A 26,618-nucleotide genomic window follows, 5' to 3' on the forward strand; every position below is an offset into this window, starting at 1 on the left:
AAGAACAGCAGCATTATATTCACACAACATCTCTTCTTTGTTTTTAAGACTTTATTTGAGAGAGAAAGATAGAGAGAGAGAGGAGAGAGGGGGAGGGATGGAGGGAGAGAGAGAGGAGGGGGAGGGAGAGAGAGAGGAAGGGAGAAGGGCAGGGAGAGAGAGGCAGAGAGAGAGAGAGAGACAGAGACAGAGAGAGAGAGTACGCACCAAAGGCAGACGCTTAACCCACTGAGACCCAAGGTCTCTTTTCAAGAAGTTCATGATTCACCCACAACACCTCAATTCTCAGGCCACCTCCCATCAAGGCAGAGAAAGAGGCCAACAAAGAGGTGACAGGTCCTTGTCATGTGAGCTGTTTATCAGAGTCCACTCTCCTGAGTCAGTCCCTGGAAAGTGGGTTCAGTGCTTGGAGGCAGGGCCGCTGGCTGGCTTAGCAACTTGTCCACTATGTTGATTTTAGCATCATGCTTCTCAATGTCCTCATATGGAGTCCAAGACAAGTCATGTTGTAGCTTGTAGGCACCAAGGAAGTCATGTGGACAACTTGTACCCCATTCCTGGAGAAGGCAAAGGAGACAGTTCTCATTGGGGGAGAAGGTAAAGAAATTGGGCTTATTTCCTCACTTTACACTACAAATTTCTTTTTTGGTTTTCCACTTCAGACCAGTCAGAATCATCTTCATTGCCTCACACATCAGACACCTCCCTTAACAGAGATAATGACTGTGAAATAATTTACGTGTATTTTTCATGTATATTTTTTTAAGAATCATGCCTGGGCTCACAACACCTCCAATTTTCTAGAGAACATTTACTAAACCCTTAGGCCTACATTTTCACACACATACAGCCAAGAATTTCTCAAAGACTAGAGTAGATTTTTGTGCAAAAATAAATGTTCTTACCTTTGGAGAAATAATAGAAAAATACTGTTGACCACTCTCCCGTTTATAAAGGTAGTAAATGTTGCCAGGTTTTTTTACTATATTACAAGCTACATGGTGCAAGTCAGCATCCCTGTGAGCATCTTCCAATACCTAAGAACCAGGGAGATGTGAAAAATTAAGTATCGGATGTAACAGGCACTCACATCCTGTGATTACCCCTCACTGGAAACTACTTAAAGCTTAGGAACTGCTTTCCCAGGATGCCTGGGTGGCTCCGCGATTGAGCAGGTCGTGATCCCGGGATCCGGGATGGAGTCCCACATCGGGCTCCCTAAAGGGAGCCTGCTTCTCCCTCTGCCTGTGTCTCTGCCTCTCTCTGTGTCTCTCATGAATAAATAAATAAAATCTTAAAAAAAAAAAAAAAAAAAAAAAAGAACTGCTTTCCCATAGACTTAGAAGTAGGTTCCAGATGATTCTGAAGAGACCAAAGTTGGACTATGCTACTAAGCCGTACAAATGCCCTTCAAAGAATTATATTTCAAAATGTTGAACATCACTAGCTTTGAATTGCTTTTAAGTTTCTTTCCTATTTTTCTGTACTAAGTACACTTCTTTCATAACTGAGAAACTATGTTCCCCTCAAAATGCCTTACTTCACTGAAATGGTCTCCCAGTGAAAAAGCTGATTTTACTCCTAACCTCTTGGGCCTCTTCTATTTCACTCAACACTTCTATATTTCTAGGAGGTTCTACTGAAGACAGGTAAGTTAAATGAGAAGCAAGATCAGTCAATCCTGTGAATAAAATGAAGAAAACGAATGCCTGCCTAAAAGCTGTTACTTACCTTCCTAGCTTGTTCTTGTAAATGTTGGATTTGCTCAGCTATGACCATCAGTTTGTTGGTGGCATTCGCTCGGATGAATTCGTCAGCCTAAAGGAGACAAAACCAAAGGGTGGGTGGAAAAAGGACAGACTTCTACGATGTTCTTCTCAGATCCCAGCGTGAGAAGTTATCTCAACCTCTTTGCTGATGCCTAAAATATTCTTGTCCTCACCATTCCCCCATGAGCTCCCACCCATCTCCCTCATTCCCCACCCAGCCCAAATAGCACTGCTTATGAGAAGCCTGACATGCCCCACACCACGGAGCTAAGTCCTCCTCCTTCTTTTCTACGTCCCAAGCCTTCTATCCTTTTCACTCTATATTCTAGTCACACTGAGCCTCTGCAGTCCCCAACATGCCCTGCTCTCACAGGCTACCAAATACACTGAATATGTGCTCTCCTTGATATGATGTGTTCTCCCCCTTACTCTTTGCCTGAGTAAACCCACTCATTCCTCCGGTCTCCATTTGTTTTCTGTTTAAATAGTTCTGAAATCAGGGACGCTGTGGGTGGCTCAGTGGTTGAGCGTCTGCCTTCGGCTCAGGGCATGATCCTGGGATCCGGGATGGAGTCCCACATTGGGCTCCCTGCAGGAAACCTGCTTCTCCCTCTGCCTACGTCTCTGCCTGTCTCTGTGTATCTCTCATGAATAAATAAATAAATCTTTTAAGATAAATAAATAAATATTTTCTGAAATCGGGGAAGGGTCTTACAATAAAAATCCAAAGACATTTGTGATTTGGCTTTTATCACCTGTTATGTAGGAATCTAGCTATACACAGAAACTACCTATTAATCTGACCATTACTTTGTCTGAATTATTAACATCAAAAAGTTACATTTTAACTTATACTTGCATTCCTAATTGTTACCTTCAAATGTATTTTTAAAGACTAGGATGTAGACCTGAAACAAAGTTGTAATGTACACACAAGACTGCTTCTCATGCCCTAGGAAATGCAACTGAAGGCAACGGAAATTGCTTAATAAAATAAATCCAATAATTTTCAAAGCCAGAGACTGGTGTGACCAATATCATGTACTGGGAAGGATTATCACTCAGGCATCAGAAATCTGTCAAAGACTACTTGTTTACTTTCAGGAAAAGCCAATTAATGCCCAGTGATATACAACTAAGGAGAAGAAATGAGGATGTTAAATTTGAACTAAGAAATATTAAGAGAGGGGGATCCCTGGGTGGCTCAGCAGTTTAGCGCCTGCCTTTGGCCCAGGGTGTGGTCCTGGAGTCCCGGGATCAAGTCCCGCATCGGGCTCCCTGCATGGAGCCTGCTTCTCCCTCTGCCTGTGTCTCTGCCTCTGTGTATCTCATGAATAAATAAAATCTTAAAAAAAAAAAAAGAAATATTAAGAGAGTTTTCTGGTTAGTTAAGGAAGCGCAAGGTATAAGGCAGCATCACACAAGAACATCAACAACTGAGTAGACGGGGTCAATGATTTATCTGTTCCACAAACAGAGATTGAACAACCATGGTGTGTCAGACACCATGCCAGACCCCGGATGCACTGGCAAATATGAGAAAGAGGTCCCTACCTCTGCAAGATTACAGCTTAATACACATGCCTTTACAATATGAATCAAGTCAGATGCAATGAAATGCCGGGACACCTGCACCCCGATGTTTCTAGCAGCAATGTCCACAAGAGCCAAACTGTGGAAGGAGCCTCGGTGTCCATCGAAAGATGAATGGATACGGAAGATGTGGTTTATGTATACAATGGAATATTCCTCAGCCATTAGAAACGACAAATACGCACCATCTGCTTCAATGTGGATGGAACTGGAGGGTATTATGCTGAGTGAATTAAGTCAGTCGGAGAAGGACAAACATTATATGTTCTCATTCATTTGGGGAATATAAATAATAGTGAAAGGGAATATAAGGGAAGGGAGAAGAAATGTGTGGGAAATATCAGAAAGGGAGACAGAACATAAAGACTCCTAACTCTGGGAAACGAACTAGGGGTGGTGGAAGGGGAGGAGGGCGGGGGGTGGGGGTTACTGGGTGACGGGCACTGAGGGGGACACTTGACGGGATGAGCACTGGGTGTTATTCTGTATGTTGGTAAATTGAACACCAATAAAAAATAAATTTATTATTAAAAAAAAAAGACTTCTTGAGGTTTAGAGACGCCTGAGTGACTCAGTGGTTGAGTGTCTGCCTTTGGCTCAGGTCTTGATCCTGGGTTCCTGGGATCAGGTTCTACACAAGGCTCCCCAAGGGGAGCCTGCTTCTCCTTCTATGTCTCTGCCTCTCTCTGTCTTTCATGAATAAATAAAATCTTAAAAATAAAAATAAAAATAAAATGTTGGGCTTCCTTGGGGAAAAAAAAAAAGAATATGAATCAAGTAACATATGTAATTCTTAATTTTCTAGCAGTTGAGTTAAAAGTAGAAATAAGTAAAGTTAATTCTAATGATATATTTTATTTAACCCAGTATGTCAAAAAACACCATCATTCGAACATATAATCACTATAAAACAAATTTTAATGAGATATTTTACATTTCATATTAAGTATAATTTTTATACTTACATACTATCAATTGGGATGCCAAATTTTGATTGGAAATACTCAATCTCTATTTGGACTTCATAAATTTACAGTTGAAAGAGCTGTACTTTGCTTGTTCCAAGTATACTTAAAAGTGTTCGATGATTCAATCGATTAGCAGCTTTTAAAATATAAATTAGTTAAAATTAAATAAAATGTAAAATTCAGTTTCTCAGCTGCACTAACCATACATACATACATTCCAGGTGCTCAAGAACCATATGTGGCTAGAGGCTACTGTAATGTACAGCATAGCTCTGGTGAGTAATACAGACACCAACCAGAAAGACAATTAGAGCCAGTATTATATGGACTCAGAATAATGATGTGCTACCATGAAACAAATAACCATAATTAATGAGGTAGAAGCAGATCAAAGGTAAGAAGTGAGTGAAGTAACTGGTTTAATAACAGGGAGTGATGAGGACTGCAGGGATTGGAACACATGCGTAGCCTAGAGGCAAATTCAATGTAATAGTACGTCATTTGGATGGGGTGGGGTATGGCCTTCCACAGGCAAGGCCTTACAGAGGATGACAATTGACTTGGGTCTGAAAAAGGAAAGGGCCAGGGACCAGGTCATGCAAGGCCTTATGGCCCATAGCGAAAGTACTGCACTTTGTTCCAAAGACAATGAGGGACCTTGTGGCCAAGGAATGAGTCGGTGGTTTCTAGAGCTAAGGCAGTTCTAGGTTAGAAAGTGGCCTCATTGTTAGTCTTTTTCTTAACTTGGTAGCAGCAAATCTCTTCCTTGTAAACAAAAGAGACTAATTCAAACAGAAATGAGGAGAAGAGGATTTATAATGACTAAACACAAGCTCCAGCCCCAATCACGCTGAGGCCCTTCACATATATGATCTCATTTGGTTTTTATTACACCTTATGTAGTTGGAGATGGTAACTTCAGGCTCATGTTAGGAATTATACTCGGAGAGGTGAAGCCAACCTCTCCAAGGGTTCACAGCTAATAAACGGCATTTGAAGATCTGAACATAGATCAGTCTGATTCCAAATTTCACGCCTTAACACCAGACCTCTTGAGCTTTCTGTACACACATTAACACGGAAATGGCCGATAGGCACGCTGATAAGCAGTTGGTCCTGCTAGAAAATACATGTCAGGACACAGACAGTAAATACGCTTGATTCGATCTGTTTGTCTCTAGTGTTTTATGGCAGCTGCTCAATAGTGACAGACAATATTGGAGAAAAGGAGGGAGCACAATGATGCACCCTCTATATTTCACTAGATTATACAATGAAGGGCAAAAACGGTGTTCCATCTTTCTTTGTTTCAGGCTACCGTAATAAAGATGACGGACACTCAGTAACCCATGAGAATGTTTGCCTAAGCTTTGGACCTGGTTGCCTCCCTCCCAATAAGTGATCCAGTTAAAGAGACATGATAGTCTCCTAATCCGTGAAAGTTATACTTTGCTCCCCACCTCTCTAGAAAAGAGAAGTCACAAAGTTTGAATCAAAGGCAACTTCCTAGGCATTCGAATACTTCTTAATTAAAAAAAAAAAAAAATTCCCAGCCAGGGAATGCCTGGCTGGCAGTCAGTTAAGCACCCAACTCTTGGTTTCAGCTCATGTTGTGATCTCAGGGTCATGAGGCTGAGACCTGCATCAGGCTCCATGCTCAATGTGGAGTCTGAGATTCTCTGTCTCCTTCTCCCTCTGGCCCTCCCACTTGTGCATGCTCACTCGTTCTCTAAAATAAATCTTAAGAAACAAAAAATCCTGAAATACGGAGATGTATGTGTGAGGGAATTTGAACACATTAATTATTAAATAATTTTGAGCAAAATACAGACCTTTGAATTTAGGCAAGGCCAAATGTGACAGTGCATACAGGGTGAAGGGATATTGGAAGCATTAAAGCAGTAGGGCCCTACAGCTACACAGTGAAGAGGGTTCTACAACTGGAAGTCTTGATAAATATAGATGGAATTCGGTTTTCATAGCTTTAGATCTACGAGCTTTCCTAGTTGAAACTCTGCATTTTACAGATAAAGAAGCTGAAGTCCAGGGGCACCTGGGTGGCTCAACTAAGTTAAGCGTGAGACTCGTAGATTTTGGCTCAGGTCATGACCTTGGGGTCCTGAGACTGAGCCCCAAAACAGCTTATTGCTCAGCAGAGAGTCTGCCTGAAGATTCTCTCCCTCTCCCTCTCCCCCTCCTCAAATACATAAATCTTTAAAAAGGAGCTGAAGTCCAAAGAAAAATAATTTGCTTCAAGTTAAATGTAAGTTAGTATGGAGAGTGGGTGAGGGTGGGAGGACTGGGTTGCTCAGTTGATTAAGTCAAAGATTCTTGATCTCAGTTCAAGTCTTGATCTCACGGTGGGGAGTTCAAGCTCCACCGGGCACCACAGTGGGTGTGGAGCCTACTTTAAAAAAAAAAAAAAAAGTCAGCCCGGGTGGCTCAGTGGTTTAGCGCGGCCTTCGGCCCGGGGCATGATCCTGAAGACCCAGGATCGAGTCCCGCATCGGGCTCCCTGCATGGAGCCTGCTTCTCCCTCTGCCTGTGTCTCTGCCTCTCTCTCTCTCTCTCTGTGTCTCTCTCATGAATAAATAAATAAAATCTTAAAAAAAAAAAAAGTCAAAAGTGGGATTAACATGCATGTGTCCAAACTTCCAGTGTTTTTTCTGTTATTTCGTATCTCCTTTTTTTACTTTTAGCAATGAATATCTAAGCGCTGGCCTTGGGAATGTTGTGTCCAGTGAATAACAACACAGAACAAAATTTAAGAGCCCTTGTCCTTCTAGATGTTTAGTTCTCAAAGTGTTCGGGTCACAGATAAAGATCTCAGAGGAAGCAGTTTAAAGTAAGTGAACTACGCATCCCTGCAAAACCTGCAACGATAGCGCGATCCACAGAACTTCCATAGGAACTTCTCTTCATGCCTCAAATGGGAAGAGTAACTTCTGTCCTGCCTACCTTGTGGGGCTGTCCTGGGGCCCAAATGAAATACTGAATATCCAAAGTGCTGTGCAGAACTTTCCACCAGATTATAGGCACTCATGCTGCAGCTGAAGGAGCCTTCGGTCTCAGAAGATCAGAGTTGGGGTCAGGCCACCAACTCCAAACGACAACCAGCTTCCCCGTGTTGTAAAATAGAGACAAAACCGGCGGTCCGGGCGGCTCGGGTCATGATCCCAGGGTCCTGGGATGGAAACCAGCACTGGGCTCCCTGCTTAGCGCGGGCGGGGGGGGGGGGGGCGGTCTGCTTGTCCCTCTGCATGTGCCTCTGCCTCTCTCTGTGTCTCATGAATAGACAAATAAAATCTTTTAAGAATAAATAAATAAATTAATTAATGAATAAACAAGTGCGACCCCAGGCTGTGAGGTCCCCGTCGTAGGACGCAGGCCAAAGGCGGCCGAGCCGGCTGCGCGGCCGCACCTCACCTTCTGCACCTGCTGTGCGAGCGCCACGAGGTCTAGGGGGTCCCCCGCCCGGCGGGTGTGGTAGGGGCTCAGCAGGGCCAGGCCGCCGGGGCTCGAGCTGCGCTCCACCAGGGCCGCCGCCGCACCTGCGCAGGAACACAGCCCGTGAGCACCGCCCTCGGCGTCCCGCGCAGCCCCGGGGACGAGCGGCTCCGCGAGGGCTTCTCTCCCGGCCTGCCTCCCGCACTGCCTACCTCCCCGCCCCGTGGCCGGCCGGACCCCTCCGTTGGCCGGGGCCTCCTCAGCCGGGCCCAGCTCGGCAGCGCTCGCCATCACACCCGAGACCTCCCCGCACCCTCGCGCCGCCCGGCGGAAGAGCATGCGCACAGAGGCCCGTGGGCGGGGCTTCCGCCTTCCCCGGCCATTGGACAACACCGCGGGAAGCCCCGCCCAGAGGCGGGGCCACGGCTGGGGCACGGCGGTCCAGCCCTGCCGGGAGTCAGAAAGGCGGTGCCAGCTCCCTGGGCATGCGCGGCGGGGCCTGGGGGCGGGGCTTCTCCGGCCGGGGGCGGGGCCGGGGCGGGGCCGGGGGCGGGGCTCCCGGGCTGGGGCTGCGGCCTCGGTGGCTGCAGGCTGGCGGTCCCGTTAGGTCGGAGGAGGCAATGGCTGCGCGCGCCTCCGGGCTGCTGACCGCGCTGCTGGCCGCCGCCGCCGCCGCCGCCGCCGCCGCCGCCGCCGCCGCCTCCCGGGCCGAGGGGGAGTCCGAGGCGGGATGGGACGTGGCGCCGCCCGATCTGCTCTTCGCGGAGGGGACCGCGGCCTACGCGCGCGGGGACTGGGCGGGGGTGGTGCTGAGCATGGAGCGCGCGCTGCGCTCGCGGGCCGCCCTGCGCGCCCTCCGCCTGCGCTGCCGCACCCGCTGCGCCGCCGAGCTGCCCTGGGAGCTGGACCCCGCCCCGCCCCCCAGCCCGTCGCCGGCCTCGGGCGCCGCCGCCCTGCGCGACCTGCGCTTCTTCGGGGCCCTGCTGCACCGCGCCGCCTGCCTGCGCCGCTGCCTCGGGCCGCCGGCCGCCCACGCGCTCAGCGAGGAGCTGGAGCTGGAGTTCCGCAAGCGGAGCCCCTACAACTACCTGCAGGTCGCCTACTTCAAGGTGCAGCCCTGCGCGGGCCCGGGCCGGGGAGCCTCCCGGGCGTGGTGCCGACGACCCGGGCGAGCTGGGCGGGGGGGAGGGGCGGTGCCCTGGGAAGTGCCCTCCGGGAGCGGGAGCGAGGGGAGCCTCCAGGCCGGGGAGAGCAGGGACCCCGCCGGCCGGACCCGCCGGGAGAGCAGGGACCCCGCCGGCACACCCGCTGCGCCGGGTTCGCCTAGGCCGACGGCACCCCCAGAGGTCCGGCCTGGGGTGGAGGCGCGGACCAAGCAAAACTTGGCTTCGTGTTCCCCGGGAGGCCTCCTGGAGACAAGTAAAAGCGGTAGCTCGTGTCTCTCGTCCCGATTTCTTTGTAAGTGTCCGAGGGAAAAGCTAGAACCTTTCTGCAAGACCCGCCTTCCGGTTCGTCGTGGAGCGATGCTTGTCCTGCCGCTCGCTCAGGACGTGAGGTTGCCACGTCGCCAGCAGGGGTGTCTCGCCCCTCCCTGCGGCGGGACCCTCTGGCTGTTGTCAGGTTCTCAAAGAAAATGAGTCCTTTTAGGAATTCCAGAGTGGCTTAAGTCCAAGTATATACATGGATTGGGAGTGCCCCTGGCTTGCGTGATGGTGGTGGTGGCGGCGGCGGCGGCGGCGGTGGCGGTGCGCAGCATATACTTTCAGGCACTATTCTAGGTACTTTGTCTTTATTGATTTATTTCCCCAGATCCTGTCACTGTCTTGGCAGGTAAGTGCTACTATTAGCTCCATTTTATTAGAGGAAAAGGAAGAAGCAGGAGGAGCTGTGTTGCAAATCTTTTACATCCTTGGTTTAACAGACGGTCGGTTCCACCTAAAGAGAGACTTAGAGGCCGTGGGGGCCGTGGACTCCCACCTCTCCACAAGCACTTTGCTCACACAGTTCTGTGCCAGGCCGCCTGGTTTCTCAGAAAAGTCCTGTACTTGAAACAAAATAAGTGGGTCATGTCTTTGGTCATGTCACTTGACAGCACGTTCTCAAATTCTTTGACGTTTCCTGAATACCTGGAATACATTGCAGTTCTTATATGGGTCATTAAAATACTTGACTTTGTATTGTTTTGTTCTGTATCGCTTCCCTATAGAAAGAGCTGTTAAAAGAGTGTGTACATAGGGCTATGAGAGCACCAAGGAGGGAGAATGTAGCTTTGTCTCAGAGAGACCAGGGAGTCTGAAAGAAGAGGTGACAATTGAAGTTGGTCCTAACTATCACTCTAGGAGAAGAAGGATGGCCATTCCAGATAGAGTGAGGGCAGGCTGGAGGGAGAGCTCTGCAGGCTTCCAGAGCCAGTGTCAGAATCCGGTTTTAGTATGCTAATTATGAAATGTGGAATAAGCCTTGGGAGGAGAAAGTGGTGGTAGAGCTAGCCACTGGGAGAGGAGTTGGCTGTCCACGCAAGAAAAGGAAGTTAGGTGCCTGGGTGCTTGGGGAATTAAGAGGGACTGGGGGCAGAGAGAGAAGATGAGAGAATAGGGAAATGCAGGAGCAATGCAGAAAGATAAAGGCGAGAGAATAAATCCATAGAGAGGGACAGACTTGTGAGAATTTCTAATTGTACAGCTTACAAAACAGCTACAGAGATGGGGATTATTGACTTTGGGTCACCTAGCTATTTGAGGGTCAGAGCCAGGGCTGACTCCTCGTTTAGCATGCATTTACTAGTACTGATGAAAAAAGGAAAAACATTAGATCATCAGTGATTTATTTTGGCTTCTACGTAAGAACCTGTGTAGCACCGATATCCTAGAGTCCTCTGCTATGGGCTTTCTTGCGGCCTGTGGCACATTTTTTTCTCCTCAGATTTCAGCATAACCACTTGTTTTAACCTCATGAGCCCTGGGCTTTGGGTCAGAAGATGCCATAACCAGATTTTGTAAAAGACCTTAGGATTTTTTCCATCACCCATCTTTTCGTTGAATGTGTCAAAAACCCTAGATTACACTTTATGCAAGAAACAAGTATCTTCTAGGGAAATCCTCAGGCACAGTGTAATCATTAACTGCTCTTTCTCCCGTACTACTAAATTCTTGAAGCCTTAGAGTTTTTTTCAGCTCAGTTGCTGCTTCTGAATCTTGAGAATATATTATCTGAGCAGTCATTCTTCCATAGCAGTCCTCCTACAGTATGGCCTTTGTTTAAAAATAGAATGTTTACACTGTCGAAGGCTTGCCTCCTAGGATTTGGGGACCGGCTCAGCCTGATTTGGGAAATGGCTGACATTCTGCCCAAAGTGCCATGTGCCTCTAAGTTTTGGTATGTAATTAATTCCTGCAATGGATGTGTTTTCTGGGGCTGGCAAGGTCTGGAGCATACTATTGAGTGGAAGGCTCAGGAAAGCTGGGATTTCCTGTTTACTGTGGACTGAGCATTTGGACACAAACCTTCAGGGTTTGGAGATGAGGATTATGTCTTTGTACCTTATTCTTAGATCAACAAGTTGGAGAAAGCTGTAGCAGCAGCACACACCTTCTTCGTGGGCAATCCTGAACACATGGAGATGCAGCAAAACCTAGACTATTACCAAACCATGTCTGGAGTGAAGGAGGCTGACTTTAAGGATCTGGAGGCCAAGCCTCATATGGTGAAAAAAACTTTGTCGTCCACCCCCCCCCCAACTCTCTCTTTTTATTAAAGTAATATTTACTAGGCTTGTTTTCTGATTACAGAAATAGTAGATGTTCATTGTAAAACACTATAGAAAAATGCAGAGAAGTATAAAAGAGAAAATAATCATCTATAATACTATCACGTTAAGAAAACCGTTAAGTTCGTATTTTGGCCTTTTTTTTAATATATATTTTTAAAATGTATTTGTTAATGAGAGACCCAGAGAGAGGCAGAGACACAGGCAGAGAGAGAAGCAGGCTCCATGCAGGGAGCCCGACGTGGGACTCGATCCCAGAACCGCGGGATCATGCTATGGGCTGAAGGCAGACACTCAACCGCTGAGCCACCCATGCATCCCTATTTTGGCCTGTTTTTAAAAAGTCTTCTGTATCTTAACTTCCCACCCCTAATTTGGTGTCATATATGTACTTTTCATCATCCTTTTTGAACTAACACCATATCATGAGCCTTCTCTCATGGCTTCAGATTTTCTTCAAAAATACCATTTTTAATGGCTGTGTGATAGTCCATTTTATGCATAATTGTATTGATTTACTGTGTAGGTTTTTGCCCTCACTACAGTAAGTGGTACAGTGTGTTCCTCGATGTTTTTATTCTGTTCGTTTATTTTATTATTTTTTAAGATTTTATTTATTTGTTCATGATAGACACAGAGAGAGAGGCAGAGACACAGGCAGGGGGAGAAGCAGGTTCCTCGCAGGGAGCCTGTTACGGGATTCGATGCCCAGACCCTGGGATCACACCCTGGGCCGAAGGCAGATGCTCAACTGCTGAGCCACCCTGGCAGGCCACTTAATTCTGTTCATTTAGCAGAAGTCAGTGTTCCATGAGAGATACTATCTGTGATATAGCATTTTATAAAGAGCTTATATTCTCTTAACTTTTAATAGTTTAGAAATAGAAATATTAGAAACAATATCAGAATTACTTTATTTTTTTTTAAGATTTTGTTTATTTTTTTTGACAGAGAGAGAATGAAGACAGCACAAGCAGAGGGAGAAGCAGAGGCAGGCTCCCCACTGAGCAAGAAACCAAATCCCAGGACCCTGGGATCATGACCTGAGCCGAAGGCAGATGCTTAACTGACTGAGCCACCCAGACACCCCTGAAAATGACTCCCTTAAAAGTAAATTGTGGGGGAGCCTGGGTGGCTTAGTCTGATAAGCATCTGCCTTCATCTCAGGTCGTGATCCTGGGGTCCTGGGATCCAGCTGGTATCCAGCTCCCTGCTCAGCAGAGAACCTGCTTCTCCCTTTCACTCTGCCTGCTGCTCCCACTCCCCCTGCTGGTGCTCCTTCTCTTCGTGTCAAATAAATAAATAAAATATTTTTAAAATAAAAAAATAAAAGCGAATTGTATGAGGGCACCTGGATGGCTCAGTTGGTTAAGTGCCAGACTCCTGATCTCAGCTCAGGTCTTGATCTCAGGGTTGTGAGTTCAGGCTGCTTTGGGGCTCCATGCTGGGTGTGGAGTCTAGGTTAAAAAAAAAAAAAAGTAGATTGTGTATGTCTAGTACATCATACAATCGCACAGTTTCTTTTAGTGATTCTGTGACAAACGGAAGTGGTTACCATTCCTGAGAATGGAGGCTGTGTCCCACAGAGAGCAAAACCCATTCTTTAATTTCGAGCACTACCATCCCTATAGAAAGTGCGAGAGAATTGGGATGAACTGCCATGTATCTTTTATCTAGATTGAGCTAAATGCTTTTGAGTTTCCAGAGAAAACTGTGAAGACCGTTTGCAGAAGGCCTTCACTAGGTAGCAGCCACACTTTTCCATCGCTGACCTGAAGCAGGCCGTGAGGGTGCAGGTGCACATGGCAGGGGTGCCCCCGCCCCAGGGCCCAGGGCTGTGTTCGGCCCCCAGCTGAGTCCCCCTTCCTCCCAGTAGCACGAGTTCCGGCTGGGAGTGCGGCTCTACTCGGAGGAGCAGCCGCACGAAGCCGTGGCCCACCTGGAGGCGGCGCTGCGAGAGTACGTGGTGGCCGACACCGAGTGCCGCGCCCTGTGCGAAGGGCCCTACGACTACGATGGCTACAACTACCTGGAGTACAACGCCGACCTCTTCCAGGCCATCGCAGGTTTGAGGCCCGGCCCGGCCCTGCCCTGCCTGCCATCCCCTGCCCTCCCCTCCCCTGCCCTGCTCTGTCCTGCCCTCCCCTGCCCTCCCTTCCCTCCCCTGCCTTCCCTCCCCTGCCCTTCCCTGCCTCCCCTGCCCTCCCTGCCCTCTCCTGCCCTCCCCTGCCTTCCCTTCCCCTTCCCTCCCCTGCCTCCCCTCCCCTGCGCTGCCCTCCCCTGCTGTCCCCTGCCCTCCCCTGCCCTGCCCTGCTCTGCCCTGCCGCCCTCCCCTGCCCTCTCCTGCCCTGCCCTGCCCTCCCCTACCGGCGTGGTCTCCCAGGACCTTGTGCAGACAAGACCCGCTGGGTGTCTTCAGCCTCAAACCGAAATTTGATTTTGTAGATCTGGGAATTGGACTGAGAATTCCTTCCACTTGAATTTCCTCCTCTTCACCAGAATTCAAATCCTGAAACTCCACCTGATGGTCATTCCCCGTCTTTGGTTCCTTTCAGATCATTACATCCAGGTCCTCAGCTGTAAGCAGAACTGCGTCACGGAGCTTGCATCCCACCCAAGTCGAGAGAAGCCCTTTGAAGACTTCCTCCCATCACATTATAACTACCTGCAGTTTGCCTACTATAACAGTAAGGCCGCCTTTCTTCCTTCTCTGCTGCTTTTCAGGAGGAAGCCATGAGCAGGATAGGCAGGGATGACGGCCACTGAGCACGTCAACATGTGTGGCTTCTCACTGTGACTTGTGACCCTAGTGACAGCCACTGGCCCCAGAAGGCGATGCCAGCAGCCAAAAAGCTGGTGGGGGGAGACCTAGGATCTCTCATCCCTTCTGTAACATTTATGATCTGATTCTGCATCAGAGTTCAGTCAGTGCAAAGGCAAGGGTGTGCTACCGTTGAAACCAGTTCCCGGGACCCTTTCCGGCCCCTCTCCCCGGGTTAGCACTGGTGCTCTGGGCAGGGGGCTGCCCGTATCCAAGAACCAAGAGTCAGCAGGTCCCCGCTGAGTTCCTGCTGTGTGCTAAGCATCACCGCATAGTCAGGAGTGTGGGGTGTTTATTGTTGGAGACCACACGTGTGAGCAAAGAGGCCATCTGCTATTGTACCATCTCCACCTTCTGAAAATCAGTAGGAAGAAGGAGGTAGGAGGATGGGGCTGTCCTGGAACCGGTCTCATAGGAGGCCAGCGTTTCACTGACCGATGAAATCGTAAAGATGTGGGAGTTCAGTAGCAGGCAGGCCTGCGGACGCTGAGCCCCTTATCAGTTCTGCACTCTGTGTTTGTGTAACCTCTGCTCTTCTCATCCTTCGAGAACTTGTCGCTCAGATCGAGCAGCTGTGGTAGGTAGCAGGGCCACCTTGTGCCATCACTGCCTGGGGCTATGCTGAGACACCTGACTGGTGGTTCCCGGGGCCCAGGATTGGACCCTCGCTTCTCAGCCATTGCTTTTTCTGCTTTGCAGTTGGGAATTACACACAGGCTATCGAATGTGCCAAGACCTATCTCCTCTTCTTCCCCAACGACGAGGTGATGAACCAGAATCTGGCCTACTATACGGCCATGGTTGGAGAAGAACCAGCCAGATTCATCAGCCCCCGTGAGGTGAGAGACTTGCATTCATTCAGGCAGCTGCCAGCAGAGCCCAGATCGGAGGGCAGAAGAGCAGGGGGCGGGGGGCAGTCTGGCACTGCTTGGGCCGGGGCAGAGGGCCCTGGGCTGGGTGCAAGTGCACCAATGCACCTATCACTCAAGAACCAGGGAGCAGGGACGCCTGGGTGGCTCACTGGTTAAGCATCTGCCTTTCAGCTCAGGGAGTGATCCCAGGGTCCTGGGATCGAGTCCCCCATCGGGCTCCCTGTGGGGAGCCTGCTTCTCCCTCTGCCTGTGTCTCTGCCTCTCTCTGTGTCTCTCATGGATAAATAAATAAAATCTTGGGGAAAAGATTGGAGAAAAGAGAACTGCAATGCAGGCACCCCTTTCCCCTTTCTTGGCACTTCTGCTTTGAGATTTGATATCATTTGGGCAAGATCTATCACTTTTAACTTCGCGAAATTCTTTTTTTCACTCTCCTGTGCTCTGGCCTCCGTTTCCTCCTTGTCCCTTCTTCTTGCCACTGTCCCTGCTCTTCCTCCCTCGGCATCATTCCCAGCTCACTCCCCCGGAGACACAATGGCCAGACGCACTGGCATGTTAACACTGGTTATTTCTGTGTAGTGGGATATGGGTGGTTTTTCTTATCTTGCCTACTTATATTTTCTGAATTCCCTTCAGTGGAATCACAGATTATTTTTTGTAATTAAAAAACATGTAAAGTTCTCTGTATTTAACTTAGTGAAATGTGATACTACCTGAACCTCGATCTTTGTACATACGCCTTGCACAGACCCTGGACCCTCTCCTTCTTGAGCCCAGAACGGTGAGTCAGATTTGGAGTCACTGGTCTGGGCTCAAGCCCTGGCTCCTGTGTGATCTTGCGCGTGTCGCGTGGGATCTCGGGCACACCACCCTGCCTCTCTGAGTCTCGGCTTCTCCCTCTGTGGAGTGGGATTATGGTTCTGACTCTTTAACACAAGATGAGCATGAGGGGCAAATGGCCTACCGAGGAGAAGTGTACTTTGTATACCAACAGGTGTGGCACAAGTGTGTCCTACGAGTTGTGTGGATAGGCAGCATCGGGGGGGGCCTTGCCGATGGCACACAAGTACCAGGGGCTGGTTTTCTCACTTCTAACCTCAGCCACCTCCTGAAACGGGGTGGCCGGTCACCGCAGCAGTGATCCCTGATTTCAGAGCAGTGAGAGGAAGGTGAGCCTCAGTCACCCATGCCCTGGCTGCTCTCAAACCCCACCTACCTTCTATGTAAGAATGTAACTTTGAACTCGTTTTCCGTTTTGTCGGAGGAAAAAAATAGTGAATAGTTATGATTGCACTAGAGGCAACTCATTTGTTTATGCAGCAAATATGTGAGACAAATGTAGGGGTGCAAAAGCAGCCTACACCCACGCTGCTGATGGGACCGTAAACTGGACCAATCATTTAACCAGCAATTGTACCACCGGAGATTTGCCACACGGCAGTGTTGCACAAGCATGCAAAGGTAAGCGTGCACGGGTACGCATCAGAACACTGCTGCTAAAAGCAACCAACCAAACCAAGCTAAATGCCATCTGCTTGGGAACTGGCTCAGTGATTGGCGGTACATCCATTCAGCTGTATATGAGACAACTGTTCTATTGCGTGAGTAGGTTACTCTGCACCACTGTGAAGCTGTCTCCATGATACTGTTTTATGTAAAGAAAAAAACCACCTAGAACTAGAATTAAATTCTATCCTATGTTTTTTTTTTTAAGATTTTTTTTTTATTTGAGAGAGAGAAAGCATGAGCGGGAGGGAGGGGCCCGCTCCCCGCTGAGCAGGGAACCCGATGCAGGGCTCGATCCCAGGACCCTGGGATCATGACCTGAACTGAAGGCAGATGCTTAACTGACTGAGCCACCCAAGCACCCCTATGTTTTTTAAAATACATATATATTTTTTAAGTTGTAAACTTTTTGGACAGATTGGTAGGAAACTGCTCCTCAGCTTACCCCTGAGGCGTGGTCCTACAGGCCAGGGGTAGGGAGGGAGACCTGTTTCTCTTCGTGTCTGTCAGTACTCTGGACCTCTTTTAGATATACACGTATTACCTTCGTGTCTTTTGGAATGCCGTCTAAAGCACACCTTAGGGCACTGACGACACAGAAAGGTATATAATCTAAAACTTATAGAATACTGTAGTACATCTAAGAGTGGACAGGTGTGCAAGCTGTAGAAGTAAGCGACTGCCTGGCAAGTCGTGGAACGCTTTGCAAGAGGAAGTGCTGTTGGCATTTGGCTTTAAAAGCCTTCGGTAGGTGAATGAGGCAAGGAAGGGCCTTTCAGATGGAGGACAGCATGTGCAAACAATCTGGACAGTTGTCCCATGTACATGGAAGATGACACAGGTGATGAGGCCTGGGAGGGTCAGGTTTTGAAGAGTCCTGAGCGCCCTGCGAGCACCTTGGCCTCTGTCCCAAAAGGCAGACAGAGGGCGGCGCTTGAAGGGTTTTAAGCAGTAAGTAGCCCGACCAGGTGTAATGGTGCAAGGCTCAGAATGGGAAGGAGCTCGAAGCAGGAGACCAGTGCAGAGGGGAGCTGCTGGGTGGAGGAGGAGAACTGGCTGGTAGAGTGGGCGGTGGGGGGGGGGGGGGTGTCACGCTTCCCTCTGTGTTTAATTAGACACAAGTCTCCAGCTGGGGAGACGCGAGCCTCGTGCTGCCCACCTAGCTTGGGAGCACACAGGTGGAGCAGGGTGCTTTCCTCACAGGTCACCCTGCCTGTGCGCCAGCCCCAGGTGGCTATGTCCCCTGGGAGAGGGAAGTGGAGGATGAGTCAGTAGCCGACTTCCCCTTGTGGTTGTTGGGGGCTTACCGCTGAGCACAGCGAGCAACCCTTCAACTGTGTGGGGTCTGCAGAGTCTTCCCATAGCTTTTATTTCATTCGATTCTCCTAACACCCTGCTGAGGTGGGGCTGCAACCTGCCCTGAGGGAGAAAACCCAGGTTCTTCTTCCCAGCCCTGGAACCCTGCGTCTTTAGTAGAAACAATCCTGTGTAGACCAGTCACCTTGTAGTTGTCTCGTTGTCCTCTTTGGCCACTAGATGGTGACAGTCTGCATCTGAGCTGGTACTTCCTCATGTCTCTTTGTCTTTATGATCCTATTAGTGAGTGTGGGGCAGAGAGGGAAAATAAACCACCAGAACTCTCCTTCGGGGAGAAAGCAGCTGGCACCTGTTGAGCCCTGACCCAGGCCACGAGCTGCGCTATGCGGTTCACCCCCTCATCTCTCTTGACCCCCACAGCGGCCGTGGCAGGGGGCGCTGCTCTCCCACTTGAGAGAAGAGAACCTTCGGGCTCCTGGAGGCGGGCTGGCTTGCGCAGCGGCCTGTGGCTCACAGGGGCCACCGGCCGGCGCTGGCGCAGTTCCCAGCCCGAGCTCATCCTCCATGAATCAGTGCGGCCGTAGGCGTTTATTCCTCACAGCCCCAGGGCTGGGGGGGGGGGGGGGGGGGCGGGGGGCGGGGGTTAACGAGAAAAGGCGCCTAGCGTGGTGTCTAGCACTTGGTGAATCACTTAAACACCTCAGGAGGAAATCTCCTTCTCCCTGTTGCGTAAATATGCTAGGTGATGTAGGACTCACTTTCCTTACTGCTTTCACCCTTTATTTCAACTGACGATGTCTTCTTTTTCTTTTCTCTCCTCCTCCTGCTGCTTGGAGACTAGCAGGGCACCTAGGGAGAGATGTGACCCCAGCAGGTACTTAGTGTCCCAGCCCTGGGGACCGAGGGAAGGGCCAGACGGCCCGCCCCAGCTCCCCAGGAGGGACCCATCCAGGCTCTATGGGGTCTCAGGGGAGGTGGGGTGCGGGGGGGGCTAACAAGAAAGCACGTGGGCTTTGGGATTGGGAAGACCTGGGGTGGAGTGTCAGTCCCTGCTCCCTTTCTGATAGTGTCACCTTAAACACGTCGCATATCCCGTCTGCACCTTGGTGTCCTCATCTGTACAACGAGGAGCACGGTGTCAACCTCAGCGGTGGTTGGAAACACCTGGGTCACCCAACACCTGGGTCTCCTGCCTCCCCGTTGAACGCCTGCGGAAGTCAGGAGGGAACTCTCCTCTTTTGAGGAATATTTCCACATCTTCTGTATGGAGATGCTTTCCTGTCTTGGAGATTAATGGGGGAGGCGTGGGGTGTGGGGGTGCGGTACCACCCTCCGGGGTATTGTGTTGGTGTCAGGCCAGAGCCACCCTTGGGCACGGGGGTGAGCCTTCTGTCCCAGACTGGACAGCAGATGCAGTAGTGGCGGGAACAACAGTGTAGAGCGTGGAGTTGTGGTCCCCCCACCCCCCGAGTTCACAGGGCTGAATTCCAGGGCATTCCTTGCGCTGTTTCCCCAGAGCGCCCAGGAGTACCGACAGCGCAGCCTGCTGGAGAAAGAGCTGCTCTTCTTCGCCTACGATGTTTTCGGAATTCCCTTTGTGGATCCGGTGAGCCTGGGTGCAGGAGGGGGGTTCTGGGGTGCAGGAGAGGGGGCCAGTTAGCTGCATGACTCTGGAGGAGAAAAGTTGTTAGGGGTTGAGCCAGACATGGGATCTGTGAAACCCGCAGATAAGAGACAGAGGAAGACAAAGGGGGATTCTGGGCAGCCGGAGGTGACTCCGGGGTTCTGAGCTCTGTCTTTACCTCCTGCAAGGAGGCAGCTGATAAGGCAGTTAAAGAATCCCTCTAGCTGCTCCCCAGGCCCTAGTCTATGCGGGAGACCTGGAAGATGAAGGAGGGCATCCTGCAGCATTCAGTGTTCTCCCCATCTGCTTTTAGGATTCATGGACTCCAGAAGAGGTGATTCCCAAAAGATTGCAAGAGAAACAAAAGTGAGGACCCTGAAGAAACTGCATGGCTGGAGCGGCCTGATGATGCACTTGAGGCTTCCTGAGCCCAGGCAGATGTTCACTCCGGGAAGGGCTGGGAAGCTGGGGTGGGAGCCAGGGTGGCCCCGGAATACAGGCCTCAGAGCGGCTGTGCTCACAGGTCCGAACGGGAAACAGCCGTCCGCATCTCCCAGGAGATTGGAAACCTTATGAAGGAGATTGAGACGCTGGTGGAGGAGAAGACCAAGGAGTCGCTGGATGTGAGCCGGCTGACACGGGAAGGTGAGGGGCCAGAGCCCTGGCATGCGCGGCTGTCATGGAGGCAGCGAGGCTGGCACGCTGCACCCTGGCTGGCCCGTCCCCAGCCCCAGGGCCAGGCTTAGGCTCGCCTGGCGCCCTTCCTCACTCACCAGGACGTGCACCCAGAGGAGGCACAGGCTTGGCCTTTGCTTAAGAAGTAGGACTTCGGTGCCACAGCAGCACTAGTTGAGCCCAGTGCAGTCGGCGTGGCTTGCACAAAACTCATCCTGAAAGAAAAAAAAAAAAAAACAAAAAAAAAACTCATCCTGACTCCACTCCCAGCATGCATCCTGCTGCCGAACCTCCGGATCTGAGGTCTCTTCCCCTTGCCCACCTCCTCCAAGCTGCTCTGAGACTGCTTTTCCTCGCCTCTCTCCCCAAGCCTCCCCTCTCCCCTGTGGCCCCGTGCCCCGCCTATGCCCCCACTGCACCTGCTGTCTACACTCCTGTCCATCCTTGATCTGGGCTTCCTGACCCCTGTGGTGGCTAGACCGGCCTTCCAAACACTGAGACCCTGACCCTTTAACCACGGGGTGTGCTCTTCCCCTGCTTATACCTTCTGTTCACCTGCCCCGGGCTGCTCCTGTTCTTTGGGCCTGTCTGCACTCATGCCTGTCCTGTCCCTCCTCCCGATACCGGCCCATCATCATCTCCCAGTCCTGGGGATCCCCTCCCTCTTTCCTTTGAATTTCCACGGCACCAGCTGTCTTGGTGCTTGCACAAGGTCTACCCGTTTGCATCGTTGTTGGGAGAGCAGGTGTGAGACCCTCGCCTCTCTAGCGAGCGGCCTGGCACCACTGCGGCCTCTGCCAATAGCTGGCATTGACCTGAGTCTCCAGTAGGTCCCCAGCAGCGGGGGACATGGCGAGAGATAGAAGACAAGGCTGGCCTGGGCTCTGCTGTTGCTTAAGTGAACAGTGGCTAATTTCACAAGATTAGGACACGAGAAGAATTTGTCCTGCATTCCTTGGTTTTCAGGCAGCTTTCACTCTGTTGTTTCTCTTGGTTCTTCTGCCTGGGAGGTGGGTGCACAGACTGAGGTCCTCGTTTTAAATAAATGCTGCCGGTGGCTGGTGCAATGGCAGCTGAGATTCTGAGCCTTTCCTCTGTGCCAGGCATCGTGCTAAGCTTTTAACTCGCCTTCCTGTTCTTCACATCAAACAAGCACCAATCTCAGGATGTAGATGCTGTTTTACAGACCAGGAAATGAAAGCTCAGGGAGGTTAAGGAACTTGCTGAGGTCCCATAACTAATATGTGGAGGATTCAGGAGTCAAACCCACCTCTTGGCGGTTCTGGAGCTCATGGCTTAACAGTGTGTCGGTGGTATTTCCTCCAACAATTGGCGAAGGCCCAAGAGCCAACAACTATTGGGGAGGGGGCGAGGACAAGGGCTTGGCTCTCCTGTCTTGTCAGCCCCACATGTTCTCCTCTGGGCCCTGCCACCTTTGGAAGTGACTAAATAGGAGGCTTCTCTGGGGACCCGGAAACAACTGGAATTTCCATTTCCATCCAACAGAGAGGGTCTGGACAGAAGTGCCACCGGCTTCAGCCCAGTCTTATCATTGCTTTGCAGGTGGCCCCCTGCTCTACGAAGGCATCAACCTCACCATGAACTCCAGAGTGCTGAACGGTTCCCAGAGGGTGGTGATGGACGGCGTGATCTCCCCCGAGGAGTGCCGAGAGCTGCAGAGACTGACCAATGTAAGGGAAAGCCGGGCCGGCACCTGCTCACCCAGGGCACCTGCTCACCCAGGGCACCTGCTCGCCCAGGGCCTCCCCGCGGATCCTCCGCTGCCCTGGCTGAGCCCGCCTGTGTTCTGGGCCTTGCAGGCAGCAGCGACCTCGGGGGACGGCTACCGGGGGCAGACCTCCCCACACACCCCCAGTGAGAAGTTCTACGGTGTCACGGTCTTTAAAGCCCTCAAGGTAGAGTCTGGACTCCGCGTCCTCGGGCGTGGGGAACTGGGGAAGCTCAGGCCTGGGGGACGTGAGGACACCTGCCTGTCATGTCCAACTGCCACAGAGGGTGGTTGTGTAGAGGGAGTGGATTTGGGAGGCCTGGCTAGTGACCCAGGCGTGACCCAGGCGTGACCCGCAAGACAGGACCAGTGTCCCGCGTGGGGCCGCGTGGGGCCGCGTGGGGAGGGCGCTTCCTGAAGCGGGGGCTGCGGCACCGTTCGCAGGGACGGGGGGAAGGCAGGCTGGGGGTGACTGGGGGGCCGGGGAGCCGGCGGCGGCCTGGCGCCTCAGTGGGTCCTTGGGCGCACAGCCGGGCGTTCAGGGCTGCTGACTGTGGTCTCCCGCAGCTGGGACAGGAAGGCAGGGTTCCGCTGCAGAGCGCGCACCTGTACTACAACGTCACCGAGAAGGTGCGGCGCGTCATGGAGTCCTACTTCCGCCTGGACACGCCCCTCTACTTCTCCTACTCCCACCTGGTGTGCCGCACCGCCATCGAAGGTGGGCCCCCTGCACCCCTGCCCCGGCCACTGGGCACACGCGGTGTCCGGGGGCGCTGGCGCCGACTGCCTGGAAGGGGATGGGGCAGGGCCCTTTGGGTCGAAACCAGCACAAAAGGTGGCGACCCCATGTGATCAGTGCAGCGGAAGAAGGTGTCGGCGGTCTACCAGGCAGTCCAGGGGACTTCCAGGAGGAGGTGATGGCGGTTGTGCAGGATGAACAGGACGGGTGGTGAGATAGTGTCAGGCCTGAGAGAACAGCCCTTGCAAAAAAGTGCAGGCGTTGGGCAGCCTGGTCATGGAGACTGAGAAAGTGGCCATTTCTGGGCGGTGCGGTTGGCGTGGCGGCCGTGGGACAAGGCTCGGGAAGGCTTCCAGAAGCCCGATTGTGGAGAGCCGCCTTCAGGAGTCTGTTGTCATCCTGCAGGCTGTGGGTCCTCAGTGATGCTCTGGGGCATAGAGGCCTGTAGGTCGGTTAGGAGCTACGTTGCAAGTTCTCTGTCGTTAAACACCAAATCCGTGGGAGATTGAGTTCTACAAGCCAGAGCAGATTCCAGGTCGTTCCTCGTCCACTTTCTTTGTCTTGCATTCCCGTTTGCGGTCCTGAGGAACAATGAGGTATGGCCAGTGCCCCAAGGTCACACGTGGCCCAAGCCAGATGTGTCATGCCATTGCCTGCAGAGGCCCCTGGCACTCTTGTGCCACTGGGTGGTAGGGAGTAGAGGCTTTTCCTCTCCCCCAGGTTTGCAGTCCTATCAGATCTGGACACACCCACAGGACTGTGTCAGATACACAACCGTATGCGTCACGGCGTCTCAAAGCGGAGGACAGGCAAGGGGGGGAGCCAGGAAGGGTCACCAGACACAAGGGACTTGGTGAGACCTTTGTGTTTTACAAGACTTATTTTGCTGCTTTGTGGTGAGAGATTTGGAGAGCACGGATCAGAGCAGAGGGCGGGAAGCTGGTCAGCAGGGACCCGAGTGGGCAAGGACGAGGCCCAGACCTGGCCAGTGGTGGTGGGAGCAGAGAGGAGAGAGCCTATAGGGAGGTATAGGAGGTGGAGGGACGGGGCCTGGCGACTGGGCAGCCGGGGACCTGACGGAGCCACCAGCCTGCTCAGGGGGTGCCTGGGGTTTGTGCTGGGGGCCGTGGTTCCTGTCGTGAATGTGTTTGCCTGGCACTTGCAGTTCGCACTGTCTGTCCCCTCCCATGGCCTTCCTCCTGCGTGGCTTCTCCCCTGCGGGGCCCTGCTGAAGCCAGCTGCTTACCTTTGCTCCTGTCTGCTCCCCTCCGTGCCATCCTCACCTGGTCTCACTGTACCCCACATCTTGCCTCCTCCCGACTCCTCGTTTTCACCTCCCTGGGGATCCCTGTTCTGGAAATTCTAGCCGGAAAACCGGGGTCATGCGCTCAGCCCAGAACCTGCCCTTGCTTAGGGCCTCATGGCCCTGCTCGCTGCACCCGCTTGCCAGAGACCCCCTAGTTCATTGGCCATCCCCATAGACCCAGATGCATTTTAGGAGCCCCCCCCCCATGCCAATAGGACAGCTGCAGGGTTTCCTGGGGTGCCCCACACTAACGTGTGTTACCTCGGCCCCAGAGGCACAGGCTGAGAGGAAGGACAGTAGCCACCCAGTCCACGTGGACAACTGCATCCTGAATGCCGAGGCCCTGGTGTGCATCAAGGAGCCCCCCGCCTACACCTTCCGGGACTACAGGTGCCAGCTGGCCCTCTGAGGCCCCCGGGACCCTGCACCTTGCCCTGTCCCCTATACACATGCACACAGGCGTGGGACCAGCTGTCCCCAGAATCCAGTCCCTTATCCCCACACCCTCTGGCCTCACAGTCGGGCAGAAAGGGAGTCGTTGCCGTGTGGCGTGATGAGGAGGACGTGGCCCCTCTGGAGGGAGGGTGGAGGGGTGGGAGGCCCCCCTGCAGCTGCTGGCTGAGAGCGCCTGGAGGTGCAAGCACAGAGCTGTGGGCTGGCGGGGGCGCGGGACGACGAGGAGGAGGCCCACGGTGACACGCTGTCTGTTGTCCCCAGTGCCATTCTCTATCTAAACGGGGACTTCGATGGAGGAACGTTCTATTTCACTGAACTAGACGCCAAGACCGTGACGGTGAGTGTGCCCTCGTGCCTGTCCCTGGGAGACGGGAACCCTCACAGCGCAGTGGCCCCCCTCCTCGAACCCAGGGGGCTTTGAGACGTGTCGCTCACGCCTCTGACCGGCCACCTTTTCTCCCCAGACCCTAATGACCCCGTGTAACGGTCTGTGTGCTGTGTACCCCCCACGTTGTGTCTCCTCCAGGCAGAAGTGCAGCCCCAGTGTGGCAGGGCCGTGGGGTTCTCTTCAGGCACCGAAAACCCGCACGGAGTGAAGGCTGTCACCAGAGGGCAGCGCTGTGCCATCGCCCTGTGGTTCACTTTGGACGCGCGGCACAGTGAGCGGGTGAGAGCCCTTGGTGGCGCTGTGACCTGCTCCGGGAGGGGCCCCCCTCCGCTGCTGCCTTCCCAGTCTCATTGCCCGGTAGCGGCCTGGACATAAGGAACACCAGGCCCGGATCCACAGGGACTCCTCCCCCAGCATGCTGTCCCCGTGGTCACCTGGCCTTGTCCGCCCTGGCCCTTCCTCGTTAATTGTAAACGGGGCTCCAGGCTGCGGTGCCAAGACGAGGAACGGTCCTGGTGCTCGGTTGCCTGGTTGGGCAGCACGTCAGCTGTCTGCCCAGAGATAAGACCTGCCGGGGAGCAGATGGGCTTGGGGGCCGTGGGGGAAGAACCTCTCGTTCTCCAGGAGGTGGCACCTGGTCCAGAGGCTTCTCTGAATAGGCAGGGGTGTGTCCTTGCAGGACCGGGTGCAGGCCGATGACCTGGTGAGGATGCTCTTCAGCCCCGAAGAGGTGGACCTCTCCCAGGAGCAGCCCCAGGACACCCAGGAGGGGCCCCCCCAGCCTGTTGAGGAGTCGCTCTCTGGCAGTGAGGTGGGGCGCAAGGATGAGCTCTGACAGTGCCCAGCTCAGGATGGGTGAGCAGACCCACCTCGGGAACTGTGTCCCACCCTGGCCAGCGCCCGCGGGGCTGCGGAGCGGGGAAACTGATGTCTGCCGCCCAACCAACGGGAGGGACCCTGGTGGCGGCCATCCGCACGGTGCTGCTGCTCTCGGAGTGGACATGGCAGGACGGCCCTCCCTCCCCGGGCCTGGCTGAGGGCTCGGCACGCAGGCCCAGAGACACCGTGGGGGGCTGCGCGGGCAGCCGTGCCACAGCAACACGGTATTTAAGTGTCGGTGTAGACAACCAAAGAATAAATGATTTGTGGTTTTTTACTTGGGAGTTGGCTCAGAGGGTAGAATCAGCCCCCTGTTGCCCCCCTCAGCTGGTGGAGGGTGCTCCAGGCAGGAGGCCTGGCGAGGTCACAGGCTCAGCCGCTGCCCCTGCAGCCTCAGGCCCGACCCTGAACCCCTCAGACTTGTCATCCATAGAATGGGGATCCCAGATCCTCACCCTGCCCACCTCCTGGGCGGTCGTGTGGCTCGGACTCAGCATCGGATGTGACAGCACTTTGTAAAGGGGATTACGGGATTGCGATGAATCCCTCTCTGGCAGCCCCCGGCCGGTCAGCAGTGCGCTGGCATGTTGGCCCGTGTCAGCCACACACGTCCTGCTCTGCTTGCCTGGCCTCAGAGCCCCTGGTCCCCAGGGTAACGCACACCCCTCGGACACAGAAGGAGCACAAGTGAGGATCCTGCCCCTCGGGCCACAGCGCGTCTCCCCTCCTGCCTCCTGGGCTTGAGGTGCTGTGGGTGCTGAGT

General features: G+C 52.7%; 2 protein-coding genes across 5 annotated transcripts; one reads left to right on the forward strand and one right to left on the reverse strand.

Moving 5' to 3' along the window:
• Nucleotides 1-33: 33 nt before the first annotated feature.
• C15H1orf50 (chromosome 15 C1orf50 homolog) lies at nt 34-8,131 on the reverse strand. The gene is made up of 5 exons (XM_025419682.3): nt 7,990-8,131; nt 7,757-7,881; nt 1,732-1,818; nt 906-1,037; nt 34-557 (listed from the first exon to the last, which is right to left on the reverse strand). Exons 1-5 carry the CDS (start codon nt 8,114-8,116, stop codon nt 360-362), a joined length of 669 nt encoding a protein of 222 aa, XP_025275467.3. The 5' UTR covers nt 8,117-8,131; the 3' UTR covers nt 34-359.
• A 251-nt stretch (nt 8,132-8,382) lies between these two features.
• On the forward strand, nt 8,383-26,132 carry P3H1 (prolyl 3-hydroxylase 1). 4 transcript variants are annotated; one of them, XM_049093951.1, is made up of 16 exons: nt 8,383-8,886; nt 11,328-11,480; nt 13,420-13,609; nt 14,099-14,230; nt 15,064-15,203; nt 19,127-19,321; nt 19,576-19,665; nt 19,997-20,049; nt 20,207-20,328; nt 21,922-22,049; nt 22,179-22,274; nt 22,655-22,805; nt 24,405-24,522; nt 24,850-24,925; nt 25,115-25,255; nt 25,656-26,132. In XM_049093951.1, exons 1-16 carry the CDS (start codon nt 8,398-8,400, stop codon nt 25,809-25,811), a joined length of 2,430 nt encoding a protein of 809 aa, XP_048949908.1. In that variant the 5' UTR covers nt 8,383-8,397; the 3' UTR covers nt 25,812-26,132. The 4 variants fall into 4 exon arrangements, with proteins under 4 accessions (XP_048949908.1, XP_048949909.1, XP_025275470.3 ...); XM_049093952.1 differs by having other exon boundaries at nt 8,383-8,871; XM_025419685.3 differs by lacking the exon at nt 19,127-19,321.
• Nucleotides 26,133-26,618: the final 486 nt, after the last annotated feature.

Source organism: Canis lupus, chromosome 15 (assembly GCF_003254725.2).
Source record: "Canis lupus dingo isolate Sandy chromosome 15, ASM325472v2, whole genome shotgun sequence".
Taxonomy (NCBI): Eukaryota; Metazoa; Chordata; class Mammalia; order Carnivora; family Canidae; genus Canis; species Canis lupus.